This window comes from Pteronotus mesoamericanus, unplaced genomic scaffold, assembly GCF_021234165.1.
Source record: "Pteronotus mesoamericanus isolate MK-2021 breed Mesoamerican mustached bat unplaced genomic scaffold, CSHL_Meso_final contig_433, whole genome shotgun sequence".
NCBI lineage: Eukaryota > Metazoa > Chordata > Mammalia > Chiroptera > Mormoopidae > Pteronotus > Pteronotus mesoamericanus.
Window position 1 is genome coordinate 434,188 of NW_026555163.1, and position 25,817 is coordinate 460,004.

At 38.6% G+C, this 25,817-nt stretch overlaps 1 protein-coding gene across 4 annotated transcripts in view; it reads right to left on the reverse strand.

The window, feature by feature from the left end:
* The window catches only part of N4BP2L2 (NEDD4 binding protein 2 like 2), a 67,380-nt gene that overhangs the window by 13,474 nt on the left and 28,089 nt on the right, over positions 1 to 25,817 (reverse strand). The window contains exon 7 of one of the 4 annotated variants that reach the window (XR_008529468.1): positions 3,371 to 3,588. Coding sequence is in view for 2 of the 4 variants with exons in the window: in XM_054577449.1 (XP_054433424.1) it covers positions 3,465 to 3,588 (124 nt within the window). In the remaining 2 variants the exon portion in view is untranslated. Of the gene's footprint in view, positions 1 to 961; positions 3,589 to 25,817 lie in introns of those variants that run through there. The other 3 variants (XM_054577449.1, XM_054577452.1, XR_008529469.1) reach the window with 3 other exon arrangements.

Genomic DNA, 25,817 nt, shown 5'->3' on the forward strand with positions numbered 1-25,817 from the left:
ACTCATAAAATATTTATAAGCTTGTCATTCATATTTTCCATGTGCAATCATTTTGTTTTGTATTAGTTTTGTCTCCCCATGTAGATGGTAACCTACTTGATAAGTGAGGTCTATTTCCTCTAAAAAGCTTTCCAATGCTTAATTAATAGATATTTGATCATTATGTTAATTATGATGGTATTGTACATTTAAGGGCAGAGAAGGTTAGAGCCCGTGCTTTCTGATACTGATCTATGTAGTGATTGTTAACTTTTTGGGTCATCGACCTTCCTGAGAAGCTTATAAAATCTATAGACTTTCTCCCAGTAAAATAGCACAAAATAACACAAAAAAATTTGCATACCATTTCAGAATATGGATCTTGGACTAGGATCCCTAACCTAAAATGACTTCAATTACCTTATTAAGTTCCCCAAAACAACAAAAGCATTATATTTTTTTAAACTGGGAAGCTTCCTCCAGGCATCTAGGAGGATAGAAAATTGTAGCAAGTAGTTGAGATGGGATTATTCACGAAGTTTACAAAAACAATAAATATAGTAACAGAACTCCAAGGGCAGGCTGATAACGGGAACTCCCTGGCCCTGAGACAGCCAATTTGGGTCTGAGCTGCAAGGACCACCTTTGCCCAGGACAGCAGTTTAGGAACAAAGTAATAAACTCTGGAAGACAAGCTGATAAAAGTGCAGGGCCTAGGCATCCTGGTGGGAGAAGAGAAAGAATTCCAGGAAGACACAGAGCAACTGTAGGGCTTGCAGTTTTGACCTCTCACCTCTTACAACCTCTGTCCCCAAGGAAAGGGTCACGTGCAATTGCATGAAATCACTAACACATGCAATTGACTTACAGATAAGGAAACGTTGGCATATGTGCTCCATTTCTTCTTTAAGACACTTAGCATCTTAAATATGCTTATTATTTAGGAGGAAATTTACTTATAATTCTACTTAAAATAGTAAAAAATTATATTTCCACTTTTTTAATTCACAGGTGAATTTTTCATTTCCAAGAACAATGTTAAGAACCTGAAGGAACCTTTCAAGTCACCAGTCAGACCCCTTTCTAATCTTTTCTATGCCCTTCTCAGACAGTCTTTAAAAATTAAAGTCACCCTGGCCAGTGTGGCTCAGTTGGCTGGAGCATTGTCCAGAAAACCAAAAGGTAGATGGTTTGATTCCTGGTCAGGGCACATATCCAGGTCATGGGTTCAGTCCCTAGTCAGAGCATGAACAAAATACAACCAACTGGCGTTTCTGTCTCATATTGATGTTTCTCTCCCTTTCTCCCTCCTTTCCTCTCTTTCTAAAACAAACAAACAAACAAACAAACAAACAAACAGACACCCCTCTCATCTTTCCTCTCTCTCTAAAAGCAATGAAAGAAAAAAAAGGTCTTCAGGTTAGGACAAAGATAAAATTAAATGCAACTATTACAGGTGATTTTTTTTCATCATTTATGCTTTACTATACCCTTCTTCACTGTTCTTATATTTATATGCCATCTTATGACTGAGAAAGGAAAGGGCTATGTGCCAAACAATGGAAATATAGAATGTAAAGAGTTAAAAAAAAAGTTCCTCCATATATGGTACATAATCACTAGTTTGCCCAGCGTCTATTTAAATTCAGAGTCTAAGTATTCTACATGCTCAAATACATTTAAGACTATTGGTCACAGAGGTCACAAGGAACATGATTCTAAAGATCAAACACCATTTGCTATGAGTCGCCCACTTCCAAAAAGTATCACAAGACTAATTAATTGCATGAAATCACTAACACCAAGTAGAAGCACCTGAAAAATTATATATTCAACTGGACTTTTTATTTGTCATGTATGGGAACTCCAGGAGACCCGCAAAGCTTTATTAGTTGAATAATAATAGTAGCTCAAGTAAATCAAGGTCAGTGTTTGTTGAATATTGATTTCCCTCAGTTTGTAAGAAGTGTAATTGTTTAGTTTTTTCTCATGGCTTCAGCTTTTCACCAAACCTTTCATTTAAAAAGTGAATATCAGAAGTGATCCTAACAGACTACAAAGTATCAGGTGAGATATTTAAAATTCCTGGAGACATAGACCCTGTGTTATTTAGCATATTACCTACTCTTGTCTGAGTTGGAAAGTCAAAAATGGTATCTTCCCTGTACAAGATATCTTCCAAATGCTGGTTGTAGATTGTAGCACACAAGAAGGAACAGGGTTTTTATAAAAATACTGTACAGAGTGCTTTAGCCTCTTAAATGGCAGATACTGAGAGTCAAATTGTCCACCAACACTTAGAAGGGACAATTGGGTAATATCAGAGTAAAATCAGAATAGATAATGATTGAATGTCATATGGTTTTGCTTATTCTCCTCTTCATTATTTATTTCTGAAATTCTATCTTTTTCTTCTTCCAAAATAATTTTTAGTACATGGATTTCTGTTAACAAGTCATATTTCTCCCTTTCTTTTACATTGATACGACTCTGTCTCGGTAAGTTAAAGTTTGGTGCCAAATTGAAAACCCTTTTCTGCCTCCTCTTTCTATTTGTTTACTGTAAGGCACTCTCTGGGATATATCCAGTTTAAGTGAGCAGCTTACAAAGAGACTTGTTTCTCTTTCTATGACTGAATTTATGATCTCAGCTACAAGTGACAAACCTTCATTTTCTATCAATAGCTTCTCCTCTATTAATGTTTCTGGACTGCTTCCTGGTCCTCATGCTCCTTCAGAAGTGGAGACCAATTTAATCAATTGCCCCTTCTTGTTAGGACAAGCCAGCTTTTGCCATCTATCTTTCTTTGATTTCTATTCCCTGATAAAGTTATGAGGTCCCTTAGGCCAGCTAATAGAGTAGGGTTATCTATCAGAGCTCAGCTATAATTCTTCACCAGATATATTATTTGAGGGGTGAAAAAAACCCAACTGTTTTTTGTTATATTTCCTCCTTGTTCCTTTCCTAAAACTTTGTCTCAATTTCTGGATCCATACGGACAGCTCAGAATTGTTGCTTTCGAAGACTTTCATCTACAGCCTCTCTCTTCTGCATAAATGAGCCTGGGGTTTCAGCAAATTGGTCTTAGATGTCTAATACCATGGTAAGCCCATTTCCAATGTGCTTGAAACATTGACTACCTTTTTGCCAGAGTAGTCATAACCTGCTACACAGGGAAGGTTTTGAGTCACTATTGGACAAGTAAGAGAGTTCTCATTTGGCCTCAAGGACAAACTTAGAAACAAGTCTTCCGTAGGGAGGTAATTCTTTCGTGTATTGACCAACTCAACTACAGACATAACATTTGGGAAACTGTCTTAAAGGTTTATATTTTCCCACATTTCATCTTTAAGGCCATTCCCTAAATATCCCAGATTGTTTCACAGATTACCAGTGAAGGTACACCTCAGTCTCTTTTGGTCACTTCAAGTCTTCATCTTTCCCTTCATTCTGAGATGGGTCCTGATAGTATGGCATAAAATAGTCTATAGTTTTGAATGAGGTTTCCTCCATAATTTCACTATGACTGTTCTGCTCTTTATTTCTTTTTCTGTTTCTCTTCTCTTTGGTTTTGCTGAGCCTGTGCTTGTTTTCTTGAAATGTCCATCTCTGAAATATAAAAGAATTAAGAAAATTTATAACAATAATTTGTAGACTATTAGCAAACTAAAACATTACACTCTTAATGTACAGGTTTACAATACATTAGTACCATGGCACACAACTGCTCCTGGCTAGATGGCTACTCTCTTGAGTAGCCACGCCCTCTGCTCCCTTTGCTTAGGGCTGCATATCCTCAAGGAGTCAGGGGAGTTTATTCCCAGTCAGTTTACATTCGAACAACTGTTACTATAATTAGGTAGTATGAACAAACGTTATGTAAACATGATGTCAGCCAATGGAATATGAGTACATGAAAGTTTCCATAAAAATTTAAACTGCCAAGAGATGCAAGACGGAGGAGGAGTGAATGGAAGTCACACAGACCTCCTCCCACAACCAATCTGAAATTACAACTAAATTGTGGAGAAGAAACAACTGAACAATAGCAAGAGAGAAGACTTATATCCTCAGACAGACAGAAGAATCAGCTTTAGCACAATCTGACTGGTAAGGAGTGTGGTGGAGACTCGAGAAGACATACCCACAGGCAGAAGCACCAGAGGGATATTTAAGTGGCCAAGTGGATCCTCCTGAGAAGAGTGGGGTCTAAACCATAAATGGGGATCCCCAGCCTACAGCACCCGAGCCCAAAAATTACACAGATAATAGCCGAGTGCAAAAAGTGGCAGGGTTGGTCTCTGCCAGAGACAGAGCAGGAGATGCAAAGAGCCATTTAAAGGGCCAATGCATAAATTTTTATTTGCAGCCACTAACCCTGGGCTCTGGCAAAGGTGCGGTCAGAGTGGAATAGTGAGGAAAGACTGGGGATGGAGGCTTTGGGGAGAAAACTGAGGAAGTAGCCAGTGGGATCCTGCTGCTGAGTCATCCCCCATAGAGCAGCAGCCATCTTCCTTAGGCAGACCACTCCCCTGAGCAGCAGCAGTCTGAGGGGAAACAATAGCCCTGACCCCAGAAGGGACTCTGCCATGGCCCTGTGGTGCTTAAGCCTGACTGCTGAGTGCAGAGTGGCAGTCACAGACAGTAGATCCATGGCAAAGGATGGGGAAAGAGTGGACTAGAGACGCTTTAGGAGAGACAGGAGGGAGGCTTTGGGGAGAGAACTGAGAAAGTAGCCAGCAGAATCCTGGTGCTGAGTCATACTCATATGGCAGCGGCCATCATGCTCAGGCAGACCACTCTCCTCCAAGAAACAGCAACATGAGGGGAAACAATAGCCCTGACCCCAGGAAGGATTCTGCCCTGCACTGTGATGCTTACGCCTGACTGCTGAGTGTAGAGTGACTAGAGTAACAACTGAAGGAGACACCCACAGAGAGTAGATTCCTGAAAGACTTCCTAAGGTCAGACAGGGTCAATATCTGACATTACCAAAGGCGGATCGAGAAATAACAGAGGTAAATACCAGAGGCTACCAAGACAAAATCTACAGTGGTCTCCATGATTTGATATATTTCCTTTGCTACATAGCTTTGTAACGTTCATTTCTTGTCCATCAAGTTTGTGCATATTAAGTCACTAGATTTGGTACTATAGTTTATTTCTCTTCTTTCTTATAATAGTCTTAATCTCTTTACAGCTTTATTAATACTGGTTCATTTGATGTTGACAGTGAGATTCAGGGGGGAGTTGTTTTTGCAGATGTGGGCTTGTATCCTGGGCTTTGTGGTTTGGTTCTGGCAGCACCTGCACAACAACACATAAGATGTGGTGGATAGAGTGACTCTCAGTCAACCACTGAAGGGTAGGAGCCACCAAAGAATGGCCAAACAACAATCAAAACCCAATTACTTCCAGAGTCAACATAAACAGCATAAAAACCATCCCAAGAACATCAGGTGCAGGAGATCAAGAAGACTGCACCACTGAATCTCACAGGTCCCCCACCATAGATGCTCATGCCACAAAGTCAGGAAGTCAAGATAGGTCCATTTAAAAAGCAGAAGCAAAAAAGAAGAGTCTCACAAATAATGGGAAGAAAAAGAAACACCCCTTCCCCCACAGAAAGGAAAGAAGGAATCCCCAAAAAGAGAACTAAATGAAATAGAGGCAAATAAACTATCAGATATTGAGTTCACAACAATGGTTACAAGGAAACTTAAAGAACTCAGTGAGAATTACGAAAAACTACAGGGAAACTATGAGGAACTTACTGAAAACTATATCAGCATGAAAAAGGACATAGAAACTATCAACAAGAGACAAGAGGAAATAAAGAATACAATTTCTGAATTGAAGAACACAGTAGAAGGAATCAAAAGCAGGCTAGATGAAGCAGAGGATCAAATCAGTGAGCTGGAGGATAAGGCAGAAAAAAGCTCCCAGAAAGAGCAAGAGAATGAAAAAAGGCTCAAAAAGAATGAACAGGGGTTAAGGGAAATGCAGGACAACCTGAAACGTAATAATATCCGTGTAATGGGCATACCAGAAAAGAAGAAGAGGAGCAAGGGATAGAGAACCTGTTTGAAAAAGTCATGATGGAAACTATTCGAGGAGAGAAAAAGTCACGTAAGTCCAGGAAACACAGAGGGTCCCAGTCAAGAGGAACCCAGTGAGGTCCACTCCAAGATGCATCATAATTAAAATGGCAAGTATCAAAGACAAACAGAGAATCCTAAAGGCAGCAAGGAGAAACAAGTAGTAACATACAAGGGAGCCCCGACACAGCTAACAGCTGACTCTTCAACAGAAACACTGCAAGGCAGAAGGGAATGGCAAGAAATATTCCAAGTCATGAAAAGCAAAGGCCCTCAACCAAGACTGTCTACCCAGAAAGGCTCTCAATTAAAGTGGAAGGCAAAATAAGGAGTTTCCCAGACAAAAGAAGGCTAAAGGAGTACACCTCCATCAAACCAGCACTGCAATATATGCTAAAAGAACCGCTTTAAGAATATGAAGAAAAAAAGTGAGAGAGAGAGAGAGAAAGAGAGAGAGAGAGAGAGAGAGAGGAACACAGGTACAAAAGGATAAAATGAATAAGTACTTATCAACAATAACCTTAAATGTAAATCAATCAAATGCTTCAATCAAAAGACATAGAATAGCCGAATGGATAAGAAAACATGACCCACATGTATGCTGCCTATAAGAGACCCACCGCAGAACAAAAGATCTACACAGACTGAAAGTGAAGGGTTGGAAAAAAAGAATCCAGGCAAGCGGGCAGGGGAAAAAGCTGGGGTAGCAATGCTTTTATCAGACAAACAAAGGCCATACAGAGACACAGAAGGACACTTCATAATACTCAAAGGAAGAATCCATCAAGAAGACATACGCATTGTAAACCTATATGCACCCAATGTAGGAGCACCCAAATATAGAAGGAAAATCTTGGAGGACTTCAAGAAAGATAGAGACAGCAACACTCTGATAGTAAGGGATTTTAACACCCTACTGTCAACAATGGATAGATCTTCCAAACAAAACATCAACAAGGATATTGTGGAACTGAATGACACATTAATCAAATGAACTTAACTGATATATATAGAACCTTTCATCCCAAAGAGGCAAAATACACATTTTTCCCAAATACACATGGAACATTTTCAAAGCTAGATCGCATGACAGGACACAAAACAAGCCTCAACAAGTTGAAGAAAAATGAAATCATAACAAGCATCTTCTCGGACCACAAGGTCTTGAAACTAGAAACCAACCTCAAGAAAAAAAACTCAAAAACAGTCAAACTCATGGAGACTGAATAGCCTGCTATTCAACAATGAATGAGTCAATAATGAAAGCAAAGAACAAATCAAAAAGTTCTGAAAACAAATAAAAATGAATACACAACAGTCCAAAACCTAAAGGACACAGCAAAGGCAGTCCTGGGAGGGAAGTTCATAGCAATACAGGCCTACCTAAAAATAGATAGAAACATTTCAAATAAACGACCTAACCCTACATCTTCAAGAACTGGAGAAACAAACAAAGCCCAGAAAGAGTAGAAGGAAGGAGATAATCAAGATCAGAGCACAACTGAATGACATAGAGACTAAAAGAATAATTCAAAGGATCAATAAATCCAGGAGCTGGTTCTTTGAAAAGATAAACAAAGTCGACAAGCCTTTAAGCCGACTCATCAGGAAAAAAATGGGAAAAGATCTAAATGAATACAATCAGAAATGAAAGAGGTGAAATTACAACTGATTCCACAGAAATACAAAGGAGTGTAAGAAATTACTATGAACAACTATATGGCAGGATATTTGAAAACCTGGGTGAAATGGACAAATTTCTAGGAAAAAACAATCTTTCAAAACTGAATGAAGAAGAAGAAAGTCTGAACAGACCAATAACAGCTGGCAAAATTGAAGCTGTAATCAAAAAACTCCCGGCACACAAAAGCCCTAGACCAGATGGTTTCATAGGAGAATTTTACAAAATATTTAAGGAAGAGCTAACCCCTGTCCTCCTCAGACTATTCCAAAAAATCCAAGAGGGAAGACTCCCATACTGTTTTTATGGACAGCATCATCCTAATCCCAAAACTACATAAAGACACAATAAAGAAAGAAAACTACAGACCAATAATGCTGATGAATATAGATGCTAAAATCCTCAAAAAAATATTGGCAAACCATATCGAGCAATACATTAAAAAGATCATCCACCATGATCAAGTGGGATTTATCCCAGGGATGCAGAGATGGTACAATAGTTGCAAGTGAATAAATGTAATACATTACATAAATAAAAGACAAAAATCACATGATCACATCAATAGATGTGGAAAAAGCAATTGATCAGGTACAGAACCCATATATGATCAAAACGCTCAGCTAAGTGGGAGGAAAGGGGCATACCTCAACATAATAAAGGCCATATATGAAAAACATATAGCTAACAACATACTTAACAGCCAAAAACTAAAACTTTTCCACTGAGATCAGGAACAAGGCAAGGATGTCAGATTTCACCACTTATATTCAACATAATATTGGAAGTCCTAGCCACAGCGATCAGACAAGAGAAATAAAAGGCATCCAAATTGGAAAGGAGGAAATAAGACTGTCATTGCTTGCAGATCACATGAGGTTTTGTACATAGAAAACCTCATAGATTCCACCAAAAAACTTCTCGAACTAATTATTGAATTTGGCACGTCGCAGAAAACAAAGTCAATATTCAGAAATTGAAGGCATTTTTGTACACCAACAAGGAAAAGTCAGGGGAAAAAAAATCCCATTTGCTATAGCAACAAGAAAAATAAAGTACCTAGGATAAATTTAACCAAGGAGGTAAAAGACCTGTCCTTAGAAAACTACACCTAACTGAAGAAAGAAATTAAGGAGGACACAAATAAATGGAAGCATATACCATGTTCATGGATTGGAAGAATTAACATCATCAAAATGTCCATACTACCCCGAGCAATTTATAGATTCAATGCAATCCTTATTAAAAACCACTGACATACTTCCAGATATAGAACAACATTTCAAAAATTTATAGGGAGCCATAAATGACCCTGAATAGCCACAGCAATTTTCAGAAGAATGAAGTAGGAGGGATCACAATACCTGACCTCACACTGTATTACAAGGTCACTGTAATCAAAACAGTCTAGTACTGGCATAAGAACAGACACATAGATCAATGGAGCAGAATAGAGAGCCCAGAAGTAAACCCATGTCTCTATGGTCAATTAATATTCGACAAAAGAGGCAGAAGCATAAGAAGGAGTAAAAATTGAAAATGGCTGCTTCTTGTGCTGGGCTTGGAGGTTCCCAGGTAAAGATAGGCTGTGAAACTAGGTTGGCTGCTACTAGTGCCAGGTCTGTGGCCACTTAACAAGAGGTTCATGGGTTGGGGAGCTTGCCGAAGCCAGCTGTTTCCTGAGAGAATTAGTAAGATCTGAAGCATGAGCCAAGACAAGTTATTCATATGCAAAAGCCACTGTTAACAGATTGGGTGGTCTGTAAGTTGAGTGGGGTGGAGCCTCTAGGAATCACACACAGCCAGGTTGATGGAGTCTCAGATATAGCTCCTGCCTGCTAGCTCTTTGGCTCTATGGGGGGGTGGGCTCAGAAAAGGAACAATGGCCTCTGTATGCTGTTCTGCCTGGGAAAAAGATGTCCCCTAGCTTTCACCATGATGCCAGACACTTCAGTTATTCCCCTTATGCCACTGGTGCCTTTCAAGCTACTATCTTGGTGCTGGAGCTCAGATGGAGTGAGTCTGAATAAATCTGTGTGTGGGTTCTTTAAGAGAACTGCTTGGGAATCCAGAAGTTTCTTTCACTGACTCAATCCCCACTGGTCTTTACAGCCAGAGTTATGGGGACTTATTTTCCTGGCACTGGAACCCTGGGATGGGGGGCCTGGTGTGGGGCTCGGACCCCTTGCTCCAAAAATATCCCTCCTGAATTTTTATCTACTACACGTGGGTTTGGAACCAGCTTGTTCTGCATGTCTGCAGTTCCACCCCTACTACCAACATGGGTGGATGTTGGATAGATGTGGGTTCTTTAATTCTGAGGTTGTCAGACTTCCATTCAACGCAATTTTTGCCAGTTCTGAGTGATGGCTGTTCTATAGCTTAGTTGTAATTTTAATGTGGTTGTGCGAGGAGGCAAGCTGTGTTTACCTCTGCCTCTATCTTGACCATAAGTCCTCCATGCTTATTGATTTTCGATTTTAGAGAGAGGGGAAGAGAAGGAGAGAGAGGGAGAGAAAGATTGATATGAGAAACATCGACTGGCTGCCTCCTGTATATGCTCCAATCGGAGACTGAATTGCATCCTAGGCATGTCCTGATCGGGAATCGGACCCATGACCTTTCAGTTTATGGGACAACACTCCAACCAACTGAGCCAGTGCTTGACTCTTTTGTATCCTAGGTCACCATGCCTTTGTTTCATATCTGTTGACTGAACATATGTTTCCTTAGCAAAATCTTTAATGTTTTCTCAGACTTTCAGTTATGATCCACTGTGGCTCTTTTTACAACCTTGGGCAAGATATTCACCTGAACTTCACTCCTGGAGACTTACTATGGGCTCTGTGCCTTCAGCAGGCCTAACCCAGATCCTATAAGGAGAGAATTCATATTACCAAACACACATTTCCTGAACATTTCACAACTGTTCCACAGCACAGCAATTTGTCAACATCTTGTTTAGAAAGTCTGAAGGGTTAAGTTATTTAACTAATTAAAAACTGACTTGCTTTTTCTTCTGATTTTCTTTCTCCATTGAACATATCTACTCTGCCTACAATTAACCTCATTTTCTGATAAGTGAATTGTTTCTAAATATAATTTCCTCTACTTCAGTGTAAGAGTAGAAAATAATATAAGAAGTGAGTCAAGAAAAGTTGTACCTTATTAAAATTTAGTATATTATCATTTAAAGAATGAAGTGAGGTACTAGTAATTACATCTTAAAACATTAGTTTCCAGTCAGGATGGCTAAGTAAGTAAATGTGGTCACATCTTCCCACAACCACATCAAAATTACAACTGAACTACCAAGCAACTATCCCTGAGAACTACCTGAAGTCTAGCTAAACAGAAGTCCTATAACCAAGGATATATAGAAGCCGCCGCATTAAGACTGGTGGAAAAGGTGGAGACTCAGAATGGGTTGGCTCCACACCCACATGTGGCAGTCAAAAATCAGGAGGGATAAGTCAGCTGTGGAGGTCCTCCTTGAGGAGTGAGGGGTCCCAGCCCCACATCAGGACCCTCAGTCCAGGCTTCCAGTGCTGGGAAGAGAGAGAAGTCCCCATTACTTCTGGCTGTGAAAACCAGTGGCGATTGTGGCTGAGTGTGGTGAGATGGAGGGCTTCGAGTATCCCAGGCATTACTCTTAACAGGCCTGTGCCTGGACTTACTCAGACTCACTTGCTCTGAACTTCAGCATGGAGGCAGCAATTTGAAAGGTGCCAAGGACATATAGGGAGGAACTGAATTGTCCAGCAAGGGCTGGAGGGGCACCTTCCTTCCAAAAGTGCTGGCAGAGGCCATTTTTCCTTTTCTAAGCCCTCCCTCCACAGAGCTGGCAGGCAGGTGCCATATCTGATTCTCCATCAACCTGGTTCACACTGTTTGCCCCACCCTGGTGATTCCGAGACCATGTTCTGCCCAAATGGCCCAAGCTGTTTCCAGTGCCTTTCCCATATAAACGGCCTATCTTGGCTCATACTGTGGACATTAATAAAATGTCTCAAAGTTTCACAAACCCCAAATAAGCAGCATATGGCCTTGGCATATCTTCTTGTACATCTTGCTAAGAGGTCCCAGACCTGGCACTAGCTGTCCTTGGTTCACAACTTGGCCTGAATACCTCCAAGCCATGCTTAAGTGGCAACTGTCTGCAGATCAATTTTTAGCACATGTTTGGTGGCCCTGGGCAGAGCACTAGTGGTGACTGACTTTGGCCTGCCTATACTTCCTGAGACGCTCTGGAACCAGCACAACCAGTGGGCAGCTTCAGGCCATGCTGAAACACCACCCAACCACTTCCACAAGCAACACTCAAAGAGAGACTCCATGGGGTTGCCCCCCCTACATGGCATATCCTTCACTGCAATCACAGCTAGTCCTCATAGCTGACTGGTCTGGGGGTAAATCCATACCATTGATGTGGCAACAGCAGTTGAGGCTAAACTACAACAGGAGCGTACACATAACCCACACAAAAGTGCTCCTGAGCACCCAACTCCAGCGACCCAGAAGACTGTTACACTGGGCCCTACAGGACACCTAGTACATAAGGCCATCCTACTAAGACAGAGAGACATAACAGCTGTCTCTAATACATAGAAACAAACAGAGGGGGTCAGTCAAAATGAGGAGAAAAATATGTTCCAAATGGAAGAACAGAACTCCAAAAAAGAACAAAATGGATATAAGCAACCCACCAGATGGAGATTTCAAAACAATGAACTTAGGTGTAGAGTAGATGAACTTAGTGAGAACTTCAACAAAGAAATAGGAAATATAGCCCTGGTTGGTGTGGCTCAGTGGAATGAGTGCTGGTCTGCAAACTGGGAGATCACCAGTTCAATTCCCAGTTAGGGGACATGCCTGTGTTGCAGGCCAGACCTCCATTGGGGGGTAAGTGAGGGGCAACCACACACTGATGTTTCTCTCCATCTCTCCCTCCTTTCCCCTCTCTCTAAAAATAAGTAAACTCTTTTAAAAAGAGAGAGATAGGAAATACATAAATGAAAATAGAAAATATAAGAAAGAACTGTCAGAAATGAAGAATACTTAAAATGAAGAAACATTACAGGGAATCAATAGAAAAGTAGATGAAGCAGAGGATCAAATCTGCAATTTGGAATACAAGGAAGCAGAAAACATTCAATCAGAACAGCAAAAAAAATAAAAAAACAAAAAAACAAACAAAAAAAAAAAACAAAACCCAAAACAAAACAAAACAAAACAAAAAACAAAAGTATGAGGATAGTATAAGGAGCCTCTGGAACAACTTCAAGCATATCAATATTTGCATCATTGAGGTCCTGGAAGGAAAATAGAGACCAAGGAATTCTATGTGAAAAAATTATGGGCCCTGGCCAGTGTGGCTTGGGTGGTTGGAGCATTACCCTGTACACCAAAAGACTGAGGGTTTGATTCCTGGTTAGGGCACATGCCTAGATTGTGGGTTCAGTCTGTGGTAGAGTCATGTATGAGAGGCAACTGATCAATGTCTCTCTCTTGCATTGGTGTTTCTCTCCCTCTCTCTTCCTCCCATCTCCTCTCTCTAAAATCAATTAGCATGCCCTCAGATGAGGATAAAAAAATAATATAATAAAAATTAAAAATGATGGAAACTCCCCTAACCTGGTGAAGGAAATAGACATACATGTCCGGGAAGTATGGAGAGTCCTGAACAAGAGGAACCTAAAGAGGTCCACACAAAGATACATCACAGTTAAAAATGCCAAAGGCTAAAAACAATGAGAGAATCTTAAAATCAGCAAAAGACAGTTAGTAACCTACAAAGGAGTTCCCAGAAGACTGCCAGCTGATTTCTCAACAGAAATTTTCAGGCCAGAAGGGACTGGCATGAAATATTCAAAGTGATAAAAAGCAAGGACCAACAACCAAGATTACTCTACCCAACAAAGCTATCACTTAGAATTGAAGGACAGATAAAGAGCTTCTCAGACAAGAAAAGCTAAAGAAGTTCATCACCATCAAACCACTTTTACAAGATATGTTAAAGGATCTTCTTTAAGAAGAAAAAAAAAGATAAAAATATGAATAAAATGGCAATAAATACATATCTATCAACAATTACTTTAAGTGCAAATGAATTAAATGCTCCAATAAAAAGACATATTGTGGCTAAATGGAAAATAAAACAAAACCCTTACATATGCTGTCTACAAGAGACTCATTTCAGATCGAAAGACACAAACTGAAAGTAAAGGAATGGAAAAAGATATTTAATGAAAATGGAATGAAAAAATGGAAGCTGAAGTAGCAGTATTTATGCTACACAAAATGGACTTTAAAACAAAGGCTATTATAAAAAAGAGGCTAAGAAAGACCTAGCAATTTCACTTCTGGGTGTTTAGGCAAAGAATTCCAAAACACTTAATTGAAAGGATGTATCATTCATATTTTCATTACAGCATTATTTACAATAGCCAAGATATAGAAGCCACCTAAGTTCCCATCAATAGATGACTGAAGAAGTGGTGTATATTTACAATGGAATATGGGTCAGTCATAAAAAAGAATGAAATCTTGCCATTTGCAGCAATATGGATAGACCTAGAGTACTGTGCTGAGTGAAATAAGTCAGACAGAGAAAGACAAGTGCCATATGATTACACTTATATATGGAAATTAAAAAACAAAGTTAACAAACAAGCAGAAAAGAAACAGACTCATAGATTCCAAGAACATTTTGATGATTACAGATGAGAGAGGGCTGGTGGATGGGTGAAAAACGTGACGCAGTTAAGAAGTACAAATTAGTTGTTACAGAATAGTTGTAGGGATGTAAAGTACAGCTTAGGGAATATAGACAATAACCCTTACCTTTTATATGGTGTCAGATGAGTACTAGATTTACTGGGTGATCACTTTGTAAGTTACATAAATGTTTACTCACTGGGTTGTACATCTGAAACTAATATAAAATTGTATATCCACTATAGTTGTAAAATTTAAAAAATTATAAACTGCCCTTCCTACCCTCTAACATATACTTTGTTCTTGTCTACTCAATCTTATGACAAACGCTGTCATTTCCTTAACTGTATTAAAAAAAAATAGAAAGCCAATATCCATTCAAATTGATGTTCCCTTTTTAAATTACTCATTTCATAGGAGCCCACGCTGCACTTAGCTAGTAAGAGTTTCACAAAACCACAGGGAAGCTGATAGCACACTGTCGCATAAACATTACACACAATACCATAACTGAAAAACAAGGGGAAAAAATGTCTCCATGAAAACCAAGAAGGGAGAAAGGACGCTCACTATTTTCATTATGCTTAACATTAAAAAACAATTTTTTCTTCTTTTAAAGAAATGGGTTCATGTGGTCTGGCCAATACACTGCTCTGTGAAACGAATACCAAATCTGTCAGTAATGGTGAGAATATCAAATTGATTGGATCCTAACAGTCCATACAACGTAAGTGAAGAAATGGTGCCATGTTATTCATGATAAAAGGGCACATTCATCATCACCAATTATTTTGCCCTATTCCACAGCTTAACTCTTGTTGCCTATGCTGAGGAATGTATCTTTGACAAATAACCAAAAAAATCACTTTATCCTTCTAGATCTCTCACAGCAGTTGTAACTAGCATAAAAAATCAACTGGTTTGTTTTGTTTCCTGCCCATCCCTAGTGTACATCCACAGTAAAGAGGTGAAATCATCAAAAGGCAAACAAAATCACAGAATTTCAAGGCTAACACAAAAGCTATTTCAGATGAAACTCCAATATACTCATCTCACTTAATCCATCCAATAACCCTGTTTTATAGATTGAGAAAGTATTATCCTCACTTACTTACAATGAAGTTTTAGAAAATTAAGCGACTTACCTGAGTTGCAGTCAGAACTGCAATTTATCTTCAAGTTCTATGTTCTCCTAAAATTTAAGGATTCTGCCCTTCACAATCCCTGAGGTGACTAAACATTCTGAAACTACAGAACTGTGTTGTGCTGTGGCCATTTCTAGTCTCATGCAACATACTATATACTTCTTAATAAAACATGTTCCATTTCAGAAACTTTTAATTAAAAATTAAGAACCACTGACCCAAATACCCTCATTGACATGAGAAGAAACTGTGGAAGAGATAAGGCTCTATCTCACAAGAGCCTCAACTAGTTAATGATAATCAGATTAGTCTCCTAGGGCTGTGACAAAGTACCGGACTTAACGAACAGAAATTCATTTTCTCACAATTGTGGAGGTTAGAAGACAGATCACGGTATCAGCAGGGTTGGTTTCTACTAAGGCCTCTCTTCTTGGCTGGAAGATGGTCCTCTTTCTCTGGTGTACTTCATATGGTCTTTCCTTTTTGCCTGTCTATATCCTGATCTCTTCTTCTAATGACACCAGTCTTACGAAAGCCCATCCATGTGACCTTATTTTATCTTAATACCTCTTTAATGGTACTATCTCCAAATACAGTTGCAGTCTGAGGTACTGGGGGTTAGAACCTCAACATATGAATTTTGAGGGGACATTATTCATCCCATAAAACTCTGCCCTCTGACTCCCACACAGTTCATGTCCTTCTCATACACAAAATATATTCACCCAACTCCAACAGGTTCCAAACTTAGTTCATTCCAGCATTACTTCTAAGTCCAAAATCTCACTGAAATGTCACTTAAATCATGTAGAGTGGACTAGAGATGATTCATAATGAGGCAAAATTTCTCTCCAGCAGTGAACCTGTGAATCTGGACAAATTACCTGCTTCCAAAAACAATGCTGAGACAGTCATAGGATAGACAATCCCATCCCAAAAGGAAGAAATGAGAAAGGACTGAGGAACCCCAAGCAAGTCCAAAACATAACAAGGTAAATTCCATTAGATCGTAAGGCTCAAGAAGAATCCTCTTTGGCTTCATGTTCTGTCCTCCAGGCTTACTGGGATGGAGGTCCTGACTTCCATGCCCATCAGTGTGGTAGTCCCAGCCCCTCTGTACCCAGCTTGTCATACTTCTCATCTCATGGGTGCAGTAGCAGCCCTACCAACCTCTACGACATCTTTAGCATCATTTTTCTTTTCTTGGAGAAACACATTTACAACCAGATAGCTTTACCGACTCATCTTGTAGAATCCCCAACATCTGACAGACTCCATTTTGTCCCATCTCTCCCCTCAGTCCATGCTGGCAGTGTTACTGCAGGCACAACCCCTTCTCTATTCCTGCTGAGATAGCTTAATGGACACGTAAGTCACATACCTGTAATCTCTTTTTCAGAAAATGGTGTCTAAAAACAAACTTGATGTCTCTAGAACAGACTTTCTAATTTTTCACAATATGTATACGTAGGTAATTTTCCAAATCTTCAAGTCTTGTTTCCTTTTTTGCTGAGAAATTCTCATCTTCAAGTTCTCTCCCTTCAATTGCATCTTACTATGAGCAGCAAGGAGATACCAGGCCATACCTTTAACTCTTCGTGCTTAAAAATCTCAGCTACCTCTGCAAGTCCATCACTTACAAGTTCTACTTTCCATAAAACACTGGAACACAATTTAGACAAATTCTCTGCCACTTTGTAACAAAATATGCTTTCCTTCAGTTTCCATAACTTCTTCCTCATTTCTGTTTGGTATTTCACCAGAACCTTTAGCATTCATATTCCTACCAACATTCTGCTCACGATCATATGTGTGTATTTCTAAGATGACAGAAGCCTTCTCAACAGCTCTTTCACAGCCCTTACTAGAATCTCCTTCAACATTTATATTTCTACCACAACCTCTCAAGGCAACCTTGGTTTTTCTAACATTTCAAAAACACTTCCAACCTCTATTATACACAGTTCCAAAGCCATTTCTACATTTTACAGTGTTTTTTAAAGAAGAATCCTAAGTAACAAAGTCTGTTAGTTTGCTGAAGCTACAAAGTACCACAGATTGGGTGGCTTAAACAGAAATTTTCTCACAATTTTGGCTGTTAGAAGTCTAAGATCATGGTGTCAGCAGGGTTGGTTTCTTTTAAGGCCTCTCTCTTTGGTTTGTAGATGACTGTCTTTCTCTAGTGTCTTTACAAGTTCTTCTCTTTGTCTGTATGTCCTCGTTATAAGGACACCAGTCATAGTGGATTAGGGTCCAACCATATGACTTCATTTAATCACAATCACTTCTTTTCTAAAGTGATTAAAAAGGCCCTATATCCAAAAACAGCCAGTTTAGGTACGTGGGCTTAGGATTTGAACACATAAATTTTGAGAGAACAGTTCAGCCCATTACAAGTGACAACTACTCATATTCATTTATTGTGTGAATATTGAATATCACTCTCTCCCAGCTATTGTGCTAGTTGATCATTATGTCATAGTGAGCAAAACAGTATCTGACTCAAGTTTTAAAATAATAGAAAATATATACAGACATCTCTCAGAGATACTGTGAGTCCAGTTCCAGTGTCATAAAGTAGAAAGGCCATGAGGATGGCTACAATAAAGCAAATATTACAATAAAGTTGAGTCAGTTGAATTTTTGATTTCCTAGTATGAAAGTTTACATTATACTGTAGTCTATTAAATGTGCAATAGTATATCAAAAAAAATGTACATACCCTAACTTAAAAAATATTTAATTTTTTAAAAACACAAACAATTATCTTAGCTGTCAGTGAGTCACAATCTTTATGCTGGTGGAGGGTGTTGCCTCAAAGGTGATGGCTTCTGACCAGAGTGGTAGTTGCTGAAGGCTGGGGTGGCAGATTTCTATGTAGCATGAGATGCTATTTGATAAAACTTTCAGAATTTAAGTCAATCATCTCAAATCCTGCTGTATCAACTAAGCTGATGCAATATTCTAAATCCTTTCTTGCCATTTTCAACAAGCTTCATAGCATCTTGAACAGGAGTAGCTTTCATTTCAAAAAACCACTCCCTTTGCTTACCCATAAGCCATTCCTCACCCATTAAAATTTTAGCATGAGAATGCAACAATTCAGTCACATCTTCAGGCATCTTCTAGTTCCCTTATCACTTCTACCAAATGTGCAATTACTTCCTCCACGGAAGTCTTGAACCCTCTCAAAGTCATCCATGAGGGTTGGCATCAACTTCTTCCAAACTCCTGTAAATGTTGATCTTTTGACATCTTGCCCATGAATCATGCATGTTCTTAATAGCTTCTAGAATGGTGAATACTTTTCAGGTTTTCAAATTTGTCTATATCCATCAGGAAAATCCCTATCTATGGCAGTGATAGTCTTAAAAAATGTTATTTCTTAAATAGTAAGACTTTAAAGTCATAATTACTCAATGATCCAGGGACTGTAGAATAATTGTTAGCAGGCATGGAAACATTTATCTCACTGTACATCTCCATTTCTTGAGTGATCAGGTGCATTTTCAATGAGCAGTTATATTTTGAATTTTTTTTTTTAATCCTAAACCGGTCTCAACACCCTGTTTAAAGTATTCAGTAAACAGTAAGCAATGTGTGGCCATCCAGGCTTTGTTTATAGAGCAAAGGCAGAGTAGATTTTGCATAATTCTTAAAGGCCATAGGGTTGTCAGAATGGTAAATATGTACTGGCTTCAACTTAGTCACTGGCTGCATTAGCCCTTAACAGAGGTCAGCCTGTACTTTGACACTTTAAAGCCAGACACTGACTTTACCTCTCTAGCTATAAAAGTCCCAGATGACATCTCCCAACATGAGTTTATTGTGTTGAAAATCTGTTGTTGACTGTAACCACCTTCATTAGTTATTTTAGCTACCTCTTCAAAGATAACTTCCTGAAGCTTCTACATCAGCACTTGTTTCACCTTGAACTTTTCTGTTATGGAAGATGGCTTTTTCCCTGCAACCTCATAAACCAATTTCTGGTAGCTTTAAAATCTTCTGCAGCTTCCTCACCTCTCTCAGACTTCGCAGAATGGAAGGGTTTTGTCTGAATTAGGCTTTGGCTGAACAGAATGTTGTGGCTGGCTTCTATCTACACCGCTAAAACTTTGTCCGTATCAGCAATAAGGCTATTTTGCTTTCTTGTGATTCATGTGTTCACTGGAATAGCACTTTTAATTTCCTTCAAGAACTTTCCCTTTGCATTCACAACTTGGCTGTTTTGTGCAAAAGGTGTAACTTTCAAATTCTCTCGGCTTTCAACATGCCATTCTCATTAACCATTTCCAGCTTTTGATTTAAAGTGAGAAATATGAAATTCTTTCTTTCACTTGAACACTTAGAGGCCATTATAGGATTATCAATTGGCCTAATTTCAATACTATTGTGTGTCAGGGCATACAGAGAAGCCTAGGGAGAGGAAGAAAGACGGGGAAAGCTTAAGGAGAGGAAGAAAGACTGGGAATGGCTAATTGTTGTAGTCGTCAGAATACATGTTTATCCATTATTTGTGGTCTTACATTGGTGTGATTTGTCCAAAGTAATAGTAACATTGTAAATCACTGATAACAGGTCATAACAATATAATTATGGTGAAAAAGTATGAAATATGCCCTGGCTGGTGCGGTTCAGTGGACTGAGCACTGGCCTGTCTGTGAACCAAAGGGTCTCTGGTTCAATTCCTGGTCATGGCACATGCTCGGGTTGGGGGCCTGGCCCCCAGTAGGGGATGTGTGAGAGGCAACTACACACTGACGTTTCTCTTCCTCTCTTTCTCCCTCCCTTCACCTTTCTAAAAATACATAAAAATTTTTAAAAACCGGACACCAAGGGAGCAAATGCTGTTGGAAAAATGGCACCAATGAACTTGCTTAATGCAAGAGTTGCCACATACCTTTAATCTGAAAAAAAAAAAAAAACCCTCCCCCACATAGTATCTCAAAGAGCACTAAAAAATGAACCGCAATAAAACAAGGTTTATACCTTTACTCATACAAATTAAGAAGGACATGAGAGCATATAACATTTAATTTTGACCTCACCAAACCAGCTATGTCCAAAAAACCTTCCTTGAAGAGCTCAAATCTGAAGGATGGGTATGGAAGGGGTTGTGTGCACACTGAGTTTTCCAGCAAACAGAATAGCACATTCAAGAAATGAGAAGTGCCCAGTAGTGATGGCATACAGAAAGTAAGAGTGACAAACAGAAGGATGAATAGTAATATAGGGGCTACCATCAACCAGAGTCTTAAATATCAGAGTATAGTTTTTAGTCTTTATCCTAACAGCAATGGGAAGCTCCTGAAGGTTTTATGCATGATCGTATTTTCATTTTACAGTGATCACTCAGGCATGGAGAAGCCACTAAGAGTTCCTAAGGTACTGGTAACATTCTATTTTTTGGCCAGGGTCTGGTTATATATGTCACATACCTATTCAGCAAAGAGGAAGGGGTAGGAGAAAGAAAAAGAAAAAAGGCAAGATTGAAGTTACAGAGAGAAGAAATAACTGACAACGTATAGATTCCTGAGAAGGTAAAAGATGTGATCTGGAGTACATGTGAAGGCTTTACCTTAGATGGGAGGGCTATCCTCTCTACTGAAATAGAAGAGAGAATGGATACAAATGGGGTAGAACAGACTGCCCAAATATTACAATGTGTCCTTTCCACTGAAATCATGCTACCAACATCTTGAAAACTATCCCAAGTATGACAACAAATTAAAGTTAAATTGAGATTTAGCATAAAGAAGGCAAGTAATATATTTTTCAAACAGTAAAACTATACGAAGATATGCATGAATATCAGTTATTCTTCATTGCTGAATAAAGCAATGAATAAGTGTTTCACAATAAAGAGATTTAAACATTTGACTTTAAAAAGTTTATTGAATTTATTGGCATGACAGTGGTTAATAAAATTATAGAAGTTTCAAGTGTACAATTCTATGCCATCTGTATATTATATTCTGTGTTCACCACTCAAAGTCAAGTCTTCTCTGTCACCATTTATCCCCCCTTTATCCTCTTTATTCTCCCCCATAACCCTTTTCCCTCTGGTAATCACTATACTGTTGTCTGTGTCTGAGGGTTTTTTCCCCCGTTATTTATCCCTTCATCTTTTCCACTCAGCCCCCCCAATCCCACTCCTTGGACAGCTGTGAGTCTGGTCTCTGTTATATATGTCTGTTTCTATTTTGTTAGTTTTATTCATTAGATTCCACATATAAATATAATCATATGGTTAAGCACTTGATTTTTTTTTTAAGTTACCCTTAGAAACACAGTTCATTGGAAAAAGGGTTCCAAAAAAATGACAATCTTTTTTTGGACCACTTTAAGATTCATATAAATATCTAAAGTATTTAAGTATTTTTCTCAGATTGAGAATTTCTTGGCAGTGTTAAAAAAAAAATCTCTAAATGACCCTAAATGAAACAGACAACTATAAGCCTCAAGGTTGCTCTCTTTATCCATATTTTAGGATTTCTTATCATAAATCACAAATCTAAAGACTACTGGTGAGGTTTAAAATTTGGAACAAACCTCTGCTGGTGTTAGAGACACCTACCAGTTAAATGATGAACCTTGCTTTCTGCTGGTCTGAATACTCTCTCCCCTAGCAAGTATCAAACAAAACTAATTCACATTCCATTTCCATGTTTCCTGAATTACAAACTGCCTATAAAATTGCTCTACTTAAATCAATGTTTCTAATATCAAAAGGTTGTTGACTGTTTCAACAATAAATATTGACTTATTAAAGGACAAACCCTCAAAAACAGTAGTGACCAAGAAAGACAAGGAAGACCCTGTTTCCATGCATTTAGGGTAAAAGATAATCTTTCTTAACATAATACCATTGTTCTACAGGTTTTTAAACAGCAAAAGGATAGGGAGGGAGAAATACCACTTCTGACTGCCTTCTAGCCTTACCAGTTTCTTTCCTATCATTCCCCAGAATTAAATTTTCCTTTATGTTTTAATGAACTCAAAATGTCTTGCCCAGCCTTCCCATTACATTGTCTGTAAACACTTCAATTTATTTATAATGGAAATGAGATGTTTTAACCACATCTTGTCAGTGTTGCATTGCAATATATTCCAATAAGCTCAACCCCATAATACACTCCTTTCTAGTTTCCTTTCTAGTTTCATGATAACTGCCATCATGAAACCAATGCTATTTCTTCTTTCATGAAGTCTTCCTTATTCTAACAAAATTCCAGCTCTGACTTCATGTTTAGAAACAAATACCCCCCCCCCCCAAACTACTCTTAAGGAATAGTAAAATATCAGACAAAATCCAGTTCTTCTATCTTTAAAGTTAACCAGAACAAAATAAGGCAAATACTAAACAGTAAGATTTCTTCATCTATAAAGGTTTTTTCCCTGTAAAACCTAATTAATTCAATGTATTACTCATATCACAAATTAAAGTAACCAGCTCCTTATTGTTCTTTAATTTTGGAAAATTAAACAACATAAGGAAAAACACCCTCAATTCTTCAGAAACTGAGAACACTGACATTATTTTCATGATATCTGCTACTAGTACACTTAATAAGTGGACATTTAAAAAATTAAGACCACTTACAAGCGGTGTTGATTTATTTTAGGAAATACTGCTTCAAAGTTAATCAGCAAAACAGCCTATGTAATTTAACAATCCAATTATTGAATACTACACATTTTAAATGCTATTTAAAATCAGAAAATATTACATATATAATACATTAAATTTTACACATTAAAGCACAAGCATATGTAAAAATTCAAAAGATGCTGAAACATGATTATCAATTATGTCAATATTTTTTGTAGAAAACATTTAAGCACTAAGTTGTATAAATCATTTAATCTTGACTTAAAAATATGCATTCTAAATAAATGGCCACTTACAGTTTCACTCAAATTCATTGATAAATCAACATACCTTATAACCCTATGAGTCAAAGGTAAAGATGCATTCTCCATTGAAATTTCTTTCCTACTTTATAAAACTAGAAAACTGTAGTTTAAATGATAAAACGGGATATAATGAGCAATATGTGTGGGAGATTTGAATCTCAGTTTCATCTCTCCCTAGACATTACATTGGATACACTGCTTTATCTCTGTAAGTTTTGTTTCCTCCTATAAAACTTACAGATTGTTATGAAAATTACTGTTAACAATCGCATTAAGTAAATGGCAGCAACCTAAATGAATATTAAGACTTGCTGTTATTAACTGCTTCCTACTGATGTAGCAACATTACAGAATATGAAGTACCACCTGTAGAAGTTGAACTCAAAATAGCTATCACCTTTCTTTCAAAATCATTCAGCTCTTTAAGAAGGACAGATTGGAGGACATGATAAAATAGTGATAGTGAATCCTGTAATACTGAATTTCAAACAACTACTTAACTAATCTATCATCATGATTACTATAAAACATTTTTTTTTCTCCAATCCATATATCCGAACACTATAACATGCTTATGGGATTCCTAACAAATGAGTAACACACTGTTTGCTTTTTATATATCTTCCCAGACACTTTCATGTGAAAGATCTACCTGAACAATGGGGCCAGGAAACTAACTGCAAAGATGTGTCAGTAAGTTCAACATGTTAAGTAAGGTTGATAAAAAACAATGAATTCAGCGGAAAATAGGAGGGAAAAAAATTACTTCCATTTTGTCAGTCACTTACCATCCATCAACTTCCTTAAAAATGTTATGAGGTTACACAAGGTTGGCTGAGCAGAGAATGAATAGAAGAAAATGTGTACAGAAAAAGATTATGAAAGAAACATGATTTCTAATATTAAGACAAAACAAACAAACAAACAAACAACCTACAAAGAATTCAGGGAAGACCCCACAATCCCTTCTCAAATTAAATTTTCTCATTTTGTTATGCTAAAAAAAACTGGAGTTCAGAATTACAATTGAAGAGATGGTAATAGTTTTACAATTATAATTACTAGTTGTAGATTGTTGGGAATCACTTTGTGTAGTATCAGAAATTGTAGCCCCATGTGAGCTAGGACCTCCACCTGTAAGCTTCGACTGGAAAGCCAGGAATGCTGGGAGGTGCATGGACCAATACTAACACTAAGGGTCCTCTGGGAAATCTGGCCTTAAAAAAAAAAAAAAGGCAACATAATTACTGAAGCTTGCTCTGTTTTACACTGCTCTGATAAGGAAAAACCAGGTATTTTACTTCACCATAAGGAAATAATTCCTGAGCCCTGAAAACTGTGCCTTAATGAGCATGTGGTGCCAACCTGTCTGAGAGACCTTGGTTTAAAACAAACCTCTGTATTTCTTCAATTTCTTGTCTATAGCCTTTCTGATGAAGACTGATAGGCTTTGCACGCATGCTGTATACCCTTGCGCACATTTTGTTCTCAGTAAAAGCCACTTCAGGAGAAGGGCTCAGGCATTCTCCACAAGAGGGAATCGCTACCCTTTCTTCCTGACAGTGTCTGGAATGACATTTCTTCATCCACAGAGGCTGGGAGAACTCTGTGGGACCAGGTGTCCCCCCTCATCTGGTGCCTGAACAGGGATGGAGGCTACAGGCCATTATCTAGGACTGCACACCTACTGGACAGGAGTTTCGGCACCTTTCATCCCTGTTAAGGGACCCAGCAGAGCCATTGCTTGTTGGTTAGGCCGCGGGTATGCGAAGATAAAGGAATAGAGAAATTTTTTAGGGCCACTTCTCAATTTCTGCCATGCTTTTTCTCCACGTTAGCTAACATCTGGCAGTTCAATTTGAATTCACACCGTTTGCAGGATCTTGAGCTCTCTCTCCTTGAGGGACTGCCTCACTCCGCAGGCAAGGGTGTAACTTAAAAGCCACAGCGCGCTTGCTGCAATAAAGACTCCCATGTAAGGATAAGCTGGATGTGGAGGAGGACAGAACACTAGGTTTCTCGCCAGCCGCAAGCAAGAGTCCAGGCAACAGGAGGCACACAGCAAAAGCACTCATGGCCCAATCCCTGAGGCACACACATTTCTATCTAGGTTTAGTTCCCGAGGGGAGAAAGCAAGAATCTAGCCTGGAGTAAAAGTCCTGGCTTTTCCAGGCACTGTTCTAATTAGGCCTTTTCATTCAAATTTGCCTCACTCCTAAGTCTTTCCCCCCCTTTCCCTGACTACCTATTTACATCTCTACTACTCCCCTGTCTATCTGC